Raw genomic sequence first — 11,340 nt, 5'->3', positions numbered from 1 at the left:
CTCCCCCACTTCTGAGAACTGCCAGCCTAGGTACCAAGGAGTTCATGAAGGTCCCCCCCCACACCGCCCCCAAATGAAGGACAGTTATTGGGGAAGAGGGCCGACAGCAGCAGGCACCTCCTAGCTGGCACTTTTCGAAAAGGGCGTGGTGTGTGGTTTCAAGGAACAGTTTGGGCAAGGGCGCCCCGCCACACCTTTCTGGGATTGGTGGCTGGCCCACCCCAAATGTGGACTGTTGGGTCTCTGGTTGGCATTTCTGAGTCAGTCTTAGAAAGGAGCAAAGCCAAAGCAAGTCTGGTGATACTGTTTGTTGTTGGGGAGGAGCGGCCGTAGGCACCCCCCACCTCAGGCCTCAGGACTCCTTCTGGGCCAGGTTCCCCTGGGCAACCCAGTGGAGGGTTCTCTGCCTATTTCCTGCACCTCCCTCTTTGTCACTTGCCACTTGAATGCTTGCTGTGCAGTGTTTTATTTGGTAAGTTACACTCACGACCCTTTAAAGAGAAAACATATAATTCCAGTAATTTTATTGGGCTCAGGTTTCAGGCAAATGGGAATCAAATTGCCTCTAAAAATAAAAGACATGCAGAATTGGGGGTGGGGGGACAGTGACAATGAAAAGCCGCCCCTGATTTGAGATAAATGGTAAGGCATTTTGTGAAATATTAGAGAAAAAAAAATAAACAAATGGTGAGATCCAGGAGGAAAGTGGGGGGCGGGGAACTCCTCCATCACCCTGCTTCCATTTCTGCATTCCCTTTGAGCAAAGGGCTTACTTTGCATATCAAAAAGTGAGGTGTAAAGCGCGACTGGTGAAATTGGTCCCGGTCCGCGCTCAACAGTACAGGTGGACGAAAAGGGGCTGCCTGCCAAATACTTCTGGTTGGAGGGAGGGGTGGGAGTGCTCTCTCAAAACCACTCCTGGAATGGCTTAACTCGCCCTGCACGAATCAATGACAACCTCCCGCCGGCTGCGGCAGGCTCCCCTGAGCTGCGCTGCCGCGTGGATTCCCAGCCCGGGACCCTGGCGGCGCTCAGGACACGACCCGGGCACGAGCGGCGTCCCCGGGGCGGCCAGGTGGGTTTGCCGCGGCCTTGGGACCGGACCGGACCGGACCGGAGCGGGCTTGGGATGGGCTTGGGGCTCTGGGCAGGCGGCCCTGGGTGGGGAAGGGTGGGGATTGGGGTCGGGGGAGGCCCCTCGGGCGCCGGGCGGCTGCGTCCTCTCTTCGGGCGCTGCGGGTGTTCGCGCTCCACCGAGGGGATCCCGGGCCCGGGTGGCGGCTCCGACTGGCGCTCGTGCGGCTTGGGTGGCGGCGAATGAGAGGAGTTTCAGAGCCGCCCTGGGGCTGGAGCCGAGCGTGCTGGGGCCCCCGCGCTTATGCAGGGGCGCGCGGCGAAACGCAGGAAAGAACCGGGGACTCGGGGTGCAGCAACTCTGCTCTCGTTCCCCGCACCCGCCGCCCTCGCGGCAGGTTCTGGGGTGACGGAGAGGGGACAGCGGAGTGCGAGCGGCACTCAGGAAGGTAGTGGCCGATGAACAGTTAGTTTCAATACCTTGCTACCCGCGCCCCCAACACCAAAAAAAAAATAAAATAAAATAAAGCTTGCCTCCTTCCAATATCAGACGCAAAATTTGGTTGGGGGTGGAGGTGGTGTGGAAGCCAAGGCAACTCCTGGCAGAAGTTAGGACAGGGGCAGGAATGAAAGGGGGAGTTGGCACAAGTCGCTGCGCAAGCCGGAGGGAGTCCAGCCGCGGTCCCTGGGCTGAATCGCAAGCAGAATAGGGCGGGTGGGCGTCGGTGGGCGTGGAGCTAAGCCGGGACATCCCGGAGCTCGCTCGCGAGGCGGTCGGACCCCCGTCGCACCCTCCCGAGCCCCGGTTCCCTGCAGGGGCCACGGGCTGGCCTGGGAGGGACTCTGGAAAGAGCGCGCACCCCGCTACACAGCCCAGCGCGGTGCAGTTTTCCTGTCTGTAGTAAGGGCTCCGAGGGTCGTCGGGTCTGGTCGTCCTGGTTTCTGGCCTCTGCTGTCCTGGCTGAGGGCCACTGCCCTCTTTCTTAACCCAGGTACTGGGCTCTCCGGGCACAGGAGGCAGCCCCGAGGCCGCCGCCGTTCATTGGCCGACTGGGGGCGTACCCCTTCCAAAGCCCTCCAAATGCAGAAGTATGAAAATGTAAAGGAAGTGGTTGAAACAATCAGGCAGTTTTTCTCTAGAGTCATAGAAGATTGTATGGAAGGGGAGGGAGAGGAAGGGCGAAGGCCCTGCCAGGTTCAAGTTTCAGCTCTGCTCCTTCACCCGGTTTTAAGTCCTGGGGATTAGAACCTCCTCTGGTTAGATCCCCAGGAAGAGAAAGTAGCTGGGTGCCACCCTCTCCCCTTAAGGCCCAACCTGGGCTGAAAGGGGAAAGAAATCCGCCCTCCTAAAAGATGACTGAGTCAGCCTGTGCTCTGTCATCTGAGCCTGGTGTTTGGAACTGTTTCCGAAGTTCTCCCAAACTACCACCCAAGGACAGCCCCCACGGCCCTCATCACCCCGTTTTCACAGGGAAGGGACTGGAAGGCCAGGGGCCAGGTGAGTCCAGCGCTTCTTACACAGAACCACTGACGCTGGTGCCACCTAGCCCCGGAGGCCTCCAGCGTGGGTTCCAGAACTTCATAAAACGGATAGACTAGGATTCCACCAAACACCTCGCAGGACCTGCTGGGAGAGGTGGAAAGAACTCCGGCCTGAGCCACCACCAAGGGTCGTCCAGTACTGATGAATGAGGCTTGCACAGAATTAGCAAAACCTAGGGCTCAAGCAGGGTGACCTGGAGAGACTGCAGGGAGAGCCAGTGTGGGATATGAGAAGAGAGGTCACCCAAGGCTTCAGCTAAGAGGAGGCACTGGGGCAGGACCCCGAGGGAGGGAGACAGAAAGAGTACAGGCCTGGAGGTTGTAGAACCTGAGGCTTATCCTGCCGAGTCAAGACTGGGAGATAAGCCAGAGAGGTTCCCGGCAGGGAGGAGAGGAAGGGGACATTCAGAGACTATCTCCCATGTACCAGGTCTCCTCTAATCTGCATAACCCATCAGATAGGAAACATTAACTCCACTTGGCAGATGAGGAAACTGAAGCTCAGAAAGGTTAAGTCAGCCACCACGCTACCTAGTGACAGAGCCAGGAATCCAAGCTACCTCTTCGACCACCCATCTTTTAGAATGTTGAGTTTTAGTTGAGGAGACAGGACTCCACATCACTCTGGTATAATTGTACAAAAATAGTATGAATGCGATGGAACCCCCACTCCAGTGCTCTTGCCTGGAAAATCCCATGGGAGGAGGAGCCTGGTAGGCTGTAGTCCATGGGATCGAGAAGAGTCAGACACGACTGAGTGACTTCACTTTCACTCTTCACTTTCATGCATTGGAGAAGGAAATGGCAACCCACTCCAGTGTTCTTGCCTGGAGAATCCCAGGGACAGCGGAGCCTGGTGGGCTGCCGTCTATGGGGTTGCCCAGAGTCGGACTAACGTGACTTAGCAGCAGCAGTGGTATATGTTACATCCGTTGTTCCCCTTCTTGAACCTGAGTTTCTTTCCATTCAATCAGTCGGTCATTTATTTAGCAGCTGTTACGGAAGCCTGGCGTGCTGCAATCCATGGGGTCACAAAGAGCCGGACACGACTGAGCAACGAAACTGAACTGATATTGTCTACCGTGTGATTCCAAGCACCATGCTAAGTGTCGTGACGGGAATCTGACCTGGCCTCTGGCCTCTGTCAGTGGGAATAGTATTTGTAATAGTCCTTCGGTGATGTGTGCACGGCAGGGTCAGGCGCTGGGAGAGGAGAGTGGGCAGTGAGTACTGAGTGAATGAAATGAGATGGTATGTGGGGAAGTGCTCCAGAAGCACGGCCACGAAAGAGTAGCAGCAGGAGGCCTGGGGGAAGGAGAGGGGTGGGCGACTGGAATGATGAGTGTCCCCAAGCTTCAGTCATGAGGACTGGTCCTTGGCTCCAAGAGACGTCATAGCATGCACAGAGTGCCCATGAAGCTGATTGAGACCCTGCCGTTCAGATTATTGGTTTATCATCATGGGTTCTGTGATGAGATTTTAGTTCTGGCGCATCCCAGCTGAAGACGACAAGAGCCCCATGCAGCCTCCAGGAGGACTGGCACCTCTGTGCATCCGTGCCAGCCAGGCAGAGAGCCACCCCAGAGCATCATCCTGCCACCCCCACCCTCGTTCCTCAGTGGCTGGGATGGCACTTGCCATCCTCTCAGAGCTGCAGCGGGAGTGCCAGTCCCCGCATCCTACCACTGGGGAAGCTTGTCCGTGTTCACAGCACTTGGTAGCAAAATCAACACTAGAACCCAGGTCTCTGGACTGTGCAGAGCTCTCAGAGCGGCTCACACCCGCCTGCCAGGGTGTTTCAGGACTCAACTGAAAAGCTTGTGCTCTCTCCACTGTATCTCCACTCGCAGTGCCATTTCCCCATGCTCCTGTCCATCTCTGTTTCTGCTGACCTGACATATCTGCCCTAAAAAAATCGTTGTCAGATGAATCTTTGAGAGACAGAACGGCCATAAATATTCCAGGACATTTGGTCTGTTAACTTCTCCTTCCATCTTGAATGGTGTAATAGGTGTACGAGAACCACCTCGAGAATTAACTCTCACTTTTGTGAGAAAGGTGAACTGATAAATCTTGTCTTGAAGCTAAGTCACTCTGAGGGATGCTCTGGGGCCTTCCTTCTTCAGAACTGATACCCACTCTTCCTAGGAGGATGGTTTTCCTCTTCCTTGTTTTTAAAAAAAGAAAATCTCTTGGGTTTGAGGTCACGAGATGATATTATGCTTGTTTTGATGTCGTGGCGCCAGAATAAAGGCATTTTTCTCCCAATATCGAGATGATCGGCCCGGTCAGAGCGGCGAGTCCCTGCCTGGCTGCCCGGTGTTTACCACGATTGCACAGGTGGAGAATTGCATGGGGATGTCTGTTTGCTCAATGCTTGCTCAGCCGTGCAGCCCTACAGGTTGGGCCAGGGAGAGAGCTGTTCAGTTTATTTTCCTTTGGCTGGGAACTGTGGAGATGAATAGAGGGAGGGGAATCTAGGGTTGAGAGATTGTTGCCAAGAGCAATTTGGAGTCTCCTTCATATTAGTCAGAGATTGTGTTTTTTCCCTTCTGAAGCTGCTCGCCTCATAGTAACTTCCACGAAGGATGTTTTTCCATCTTTGCGCGCGTGTTCTTCTTAGTTTTTGTTTGGGTTTTAAGTTGCTGGACTTCTCATGACTTAGCAAAAAAGAAAAAAATTGATGATAAGAACTTGGAAAGTGGAGTTTTGACACGAGCCATTTGTATTATACATTGTGCATAATTTGTATTATATGTGTATAATTGTATTATGCATTGCTTAATACATTTGAATACTGAGACACCCTGAGATACCACCATGGAGTAAGATGAGTAATTTCTTTGAAGGGAGGGTTTATCTTCAGTGGATGACTTTCAGAGTCGCGGCGTAATTTAATTTTTCCTTTATCCATTTTAAGCCCGTGTTTAGAAAGAGCAGAACGTATGCTCTCCTGTCTCACTCCCTTCTGTTCCCTTTGGGAGGCCCCCTCCTCTGGGGCCTTTGCTTGGAAGGGGACCAGCCAGAGTGGGCCTCCTTCCCTCTCCTCGTCCCCCGGCTCCCCTCCACCTGCAGGAGGCCAGCTAGCCAGAAAGAAGGAAGCTTCCCTCGGGGTAAGAGTTCTTTCCCAGGGGTGGCCTGGCTCGGGTCACGTGAGGTGCAGGATGGGAAAGTCGGCACAACCGAAGTCTGCCCTTCCTAGGCCAGAACCCCGGGGTGGGATGTTCTTCATCACTCAAAAAGTTAGTTTAGCCTCCAAACAAATTGTGTAGAGCACCACCGAGACACCACACTGGGAAAAATTGCCTAATAATAGAGTACATGGTCAGTGTCGGCGTTTTCAAATGGGATACAAACCAGAAGCAAATGTATATGTGACCTTCCCAAATAATGTCATGGAACTGAACTTGGCCTTCAGGAGAATTCTGCCTTGACTGCACACACACATGTGTACATATGCACACTCACAGCTCTTGCTTTTTTGGCTGTGGGTTCTCGCTGATGGTTCTGTTGTTCCTGGAGCTAATGGGTTGATTCGTTGGTTTTGTGAAGCTCCTGGTAAAAGCAAGAGGTGACAGTGACCCCAGTTCCTGTAGATACCTGCCCTCCTTTAAGCCCTTGGGAAGTCTAGCAGAGGGTGCCTCTAGTCAGCAAAACCTAAACAGCAGGCACTTTTCTAAGGTTTGTTTTTCTGTTTCGTAGCAACTTTATTGAGATGTAACTCACATACCATACAAGTCACCCATTTCGAATGTACAAGTTAATGGTTTTTAGTATATTTACAAAGTTGTGCTACCCTCCCCATCGTCAATTTTAGAATAGTTCCATCACAACCGAAAAGAATCCCATAACCAGTAGAAGTCACTCTCCGTTTCACCCCGACTCCCCAGGTCTAGGTCACCAATCGTCTGCTATCTGTCTCTAAATGTATTTGCCTTCTGGACATTTCATATCAGTGGAATCATAGAACATGTGGCCTTTTGTGACTGACATCTTTCGCTTCACTTAATGTTTCAAAGTTCAACTATACTGTAACATGTATCACTATTTTATTTCCTTTTATTTCTGAGTAATGTTCCTTGTATGGATATATCACATTTTTTTAATTCAGTCATCCTTTGATGGAACGCTGGGTCATTTCCATGTTAGGCTCTTGTCAGTAACACTGTGAATATTTGTGTGCAAGCTTGTGTGTGGCCATAGGTTAGCATTTTCTCTTGGATATATACCTGGGAGTGAAATTCCTGGGTCAGATGGTAGCTCTTTTGGGAAACTGCCAGACTGGTTTTCACAGTGGCTGTACCATTTCACATTCCCATCGGCAGTGTAAGGATTCCACACTCTTGATGTCTTTGACAGCATTAATTGATAGTATCTGCTTTTGTAATTGTAGCCATCCTATTTTCTAGGGGCTTATATGTTCAAGGAGGCAGCAGCCAGGAAATATTCTGGAATCCGTGGTCACGTTTGCTTACCATACCTGTAGTGAGATCCGTTTGTCTCCGCTTCTTGATCATCCTTCCCAGCCTGGTGTTTCCCCTGCACGTCGCAGACCTCTGACCAGGTTTTCGCTCTCACTTTCTATGGGACAGTGCAGGGTCCCATGGGGGACACAAGGGTTGTTTCCCCAAGCAGTGCTCCAGAGAGCCGGCAGTGGGGCCCACTCCCTCAGCCCCACTTTATCCAGATGCAGCTGCTGATGGAAAGGTAGGCCCGGGAAAAGGAAGAAATTGACCTGAACGGAAATGAGTGTGACATCCATTGGACAAGCTGTCCAATGTGCAGGGCTTTGGTGGAGGCTCGACTAAGATCCTGACCTTTTTATTGCATTAAATGACCCCTTTGGGACCACAAATAAAACCATTAGAGAGCTAACATCTTAACCAGGTGGCAACTCAAGGCCTCTTCATCCCGTTCTTGTCTGGGCCCCAGCTGCCAGCAGGATCCATTGATTCATCCAAAACCGCTTGGTGTGGCTGAGTGCTCTAGTTCTCACCGGTATTTCAGCTCCATATGAAATAGTCTTTTTCCCCATTGTCATACCTGTGGGACTGACTAGAGTCACACTCTCGACAGAGATAGACGTGAGCCAGGTGGTACGGTGGGGCTCACGTAGTTTGAAAGACTGCCAAAGATTACCAAAAAATTTACCCTTTTACCAGAACATGCTAGAGTCACTGTCAGTGTCCTCAAGTTCAATATAAGCAAAACCCAGCACCGGAAATTAATTCCATACCTCTTGGAAATCATTGTCAGGCAGCTAGGATCAGATCTGGCTACTAATTTACTCTTCACCTGCAAACGAGTGCTTAATCCAGCAGTGCCTAAACCTGACGCCTGTCACCTTGTGACCCTTTTAAAGATTACATGAGCCAGGACCCCACCCAAGAGGTACTGAAGTAGATGCTCAGCGGAGGAGACCAGGTACTTGGAGGTGGTTGTGATGGAGCCTGAGAACACAGGTTGACCTCTCTGGGCCTCCGTTTCCCTGCTTGAAACAAGGAGTTGGATTAGACAGGTATCTCCAAGGGGATTCATAGAGCTGATTCAAGCAGAACAGTTCAGGGTGCGTCTGTTTTTGCATGAAACTTTATTTGTACAAGGGGGGGTTCTGCTGCTGAAAAAAAATGCAGAGAGCCCTTGAGTGCATGGTTTCTGAAGTTCAGTTATGACAGTTCCGAGTGTTCTCTGTTTTCACGTTCTCTGAGGACAATTATCACAACTTCTTGGAGGAAGGTGTAGCTGCAAGTGACAGTTACTTGATAAGGCAGTCGTGTTCTTCGAGGGCACGCACTGCCTGGCTGGCTGTGTGCACAACAGTGATGGGGTAGAATTTGGCTTGGCAGCCCTTTCTTCTCTCAGCCCCCTTGGTAGCATCCCTACCCGCCTCCCTTGAAGCCCCTGGAGCTTTCCTCCCCTTCTTCTACTGCTGTTTCTAACAGTGGCCCAGAGTGTCAGTCATTTGTTCCTTCATCCATTTAGCCGTTTCCCACACACCTCCTATGGATAACAAATTGCCTAACACTCTGTTTCTATCCTCGAATAAAGTGCCAGCAAGTTTTACCAGAGAGGCAGCCTAAGGCTAGCCCCTCGCAGTGCCATTTCAGGGCTCCTTGATTAGGATGGAGGGTTTTAGAAAGGCCTGGATTCATGACACATGGGGAGGATGGCCTCACCTCTCACCCTGTTTCGAGCTCTGCTCCCCCACCCTCCCCCACTGGGGCTCCACCCTTAGCAGGCGGCTCAGAAAAAACGCTTCTGTCACCCCTGGTCTCAGCCAGAGACGTGCCCTCCTCCTCAACATCCACCCACTCCGGAGAGGCGGCAGAGGAGGGGAAGGGAGGGCTGGTTTATTTGGAGATCCAGCCCTTGGCACCCACCCCAACACCCCTGACTGGACAACTCACGGACAGCTGCGCCCGAGGGACTGAAGTAATCGGTGTTTATTAAAGCTGTTGGAGGGTGAGGGAGCAGGGCAGAGCGGGGGTGGTACAGTCATAGATCCGCCTCCTGAGCAGAAAGACCAGGTAAGGCCCAGAGTCTGTGCCCGCCCGGCCTTCCTGGTGAAGACACAATAGCACTCTGGGCAACGTGAGAGCCACTGCTCTGGAATGGCTCGAGAGAATTATTTTTTTTCCCCTCCCAATGAAGGAAGAACCTTGAAGGTTCATTTGAATGGGGATGAATGTCTCCCTGGCCTGGACCTGCAGAGGAGAAATTCTAGAAGCGTAGAACTTTCAATAAAAGGAAACAGGCTTGATCCGCCTTCCGCTGCTCTGTGGGGCCTCCTCTGTTGGCAGCCTAGCTAGAAGGGAATATGTTTGAGGCAGTTTTCTGGGCATTGCTGTATCTTCTTTTGGATTGTGGGTTGGGGGGCGGGGGGCGGGCGTGTTGTGTCTGTGCGTATCTTTGGTGAACATCCCACTCTAAGAGTATGGACTGCCTACGCTTTGGGGTTCTCACCAAGTGACAGAGACACTGGGAAGCCATGAAGACCCTCTGAGTGTATGTTCAGCCCCTAGTATTTCATCCCTCCCTTTTAGCAATACTTGTGCAGGGCAGCGAAGCTTCTTTTCCCGGTCCTGACGTGCTCTTCTTCCACTGTTCAAGCTCCTCCCCCCGCGTGGAGCTTGTCCATTCAGAAGTCACTCTGTGCTCTGGAATCACCCCAGCTGCCCAGCCTCATAGCATCAGGACTTCCACTCTGTCTTCTCTTTCTGATGATCTGACCCGGTTGTTAGGAGAAAGTCAATCTTTGACACTAATTCACACCAAGGTATACAAGATGCTGGCTACTGTGTTACCCGCTTTGTGGGATGTCTGTCTTAGAAAGAGGACACTTCTTAGAAAGAGGACATATCTCCTGGCGTGTGGGCGGGGAGACACTTCAGGTGTGAAGATAAAGCACAGTACCTCTGGGCAGAGTGTGGGGGCACTTTATGTGGGAATGGGGACCTCATAGGACCACCTTGATCAAGCGATATCATGCCTGCTTGTGCGGCCTGGGCACAGACCTGGCCCCGGGGTGGTGGGGGTTTAGGGTGAGAATGACCAGAATTAGGGCATCCTGGGGAGGACTGTCAGTTGGAGTGCAGGGCAGGGAGAACCAGGGACTTCTGAAAGGACAGGCTAGAGTAAACAAGACCACAGGTCAGTGTTTGGGTGGGTAGAACAATCTCTTACTGGCCAGTGGGTTTCTTCAAGGTGACACTGGACCCCAGGAAGGCTGGGGAACAAATGGAGTGAAGCCAAGGATGGAGCATAGGGGCTGCCCCAGGGGACGGGGCCCTGGGCGGTGGGCCCCTGGCTGGCCTGCTGCACACCCAGCTGTGGGGCCTCTGCCCTCTCCTCCCTGCCTTCTTTCTGGGGCTCCCCTCTGAGAGGCACTTCCCTACCCGCTCCCTCCCTGCCCCCCACCTCCTGCCCTCCTTCCTCCCGTGGTGCACCCTCTGAGTGAACCTGGCCTCCAGCACTTGGAAGCCTTTCCAATAACATGATGGTGAACTCTTTGCAGACCAGGCAGAGGAGAGGGGCTGAGCGTCAGCCAACCCCGGGCCCACACTGGGAGGAAAGGCCAGGCCCAGTGAGCCTCCTCTCGGGGGAGCCGGGAGGGGACGGGTGGGGCCTTGACCGCGGCCAGTGAGGCCATGGCAAGTGATGCCTCATCAGGGAAGACAGAGGTGGCCCCTACCGTGTGCCAGGCCCTGCGCTGGTCCCAGAGAGGATGCAGACGCCGCTCTCTGACCCCTGCCCTCCCAGGACTGTCATCTGTTTACCCGGTTAAGACCAGAACTTGACAGTGAAGCAAGTCTATAACAGTCAGAGTCTCTGCTGATTGGTCTGGAGAGATGGTCTGTTCAGAGTCAGAGCAAGGGATGAGGGGCAGAGGGCTCAGGGGAGGCTTCTTGGGGTGGCACTGAGCCTGGAGCGAAGATGGAGCCCATGGCACAGCCTCCCAGGCTCTGCAGCTGGGGAGGGCCTGGCTCAAGTCCTGGCTCTCACTCACAGGCTTTGTGGCATTGGGCGAGTCACGTAACGTCTCCACGCTGTGGCTGCCCCGTTTGTAAGATGGGGATGAAAACTCACAGGGTTATTGTGAGGACGGAATGAGAGCACCCCTCAGGGCCTGCCCCTCTAGGGGCTGGCCTTCACCGGCTGGACAGGACAGACTCTGATGCCGTGTCAAGACTCTTCCCAGCACATGTCCCAGCTGACATGAAGCCA

The 11,340-nt window shown here is 53.0% G+C and overlaps 1 protein-coding gene across 1 annotated transcript in view; it reads left to right on the top strand.

Annotated features, from left to right (window-relative positions):
- The first annotated feature begins 815 nt into the window (after window positions 1–815).
- Window positions 816–11,340, top strand: part of ZBTB7C (zinc finger and BTB domain containing 7C) — a 108,638-nt gene continuing 98,113 nt past the window's right edge. The window contains 1 exon segment of the mRNA XM_027525583.1: window positions 816–1,075. Coding sequence (XP_027381384.1) covers window positions 951–1,075 — 125 coding nt within the window. The 5' untranslated portion in view covers window positions 816–950.

The sequence above is a fragment of the Bos indicus x Bos taurus genome, chromosome 24, assembly GCF_003369695.1.
Source record: "Bos indicus x Bos taurus breed Angus x Brahman F1 hybrid chromosome 24, Bos_hybrid_MaternalHap_v2.0, whole genome shotgun sequence".
Lineage (NCBI taxonomy): Eukaryota > Metazoa > Chordata > Mammalia > Artiodactyla > Bovidae > Bos > Bos indicus x Bos taurus.
The sequence above is the reverse complement of the archived record's forward strand: the minus strand, read 5'-3'. Positions and strand labels throughout refer to the sequence as shown.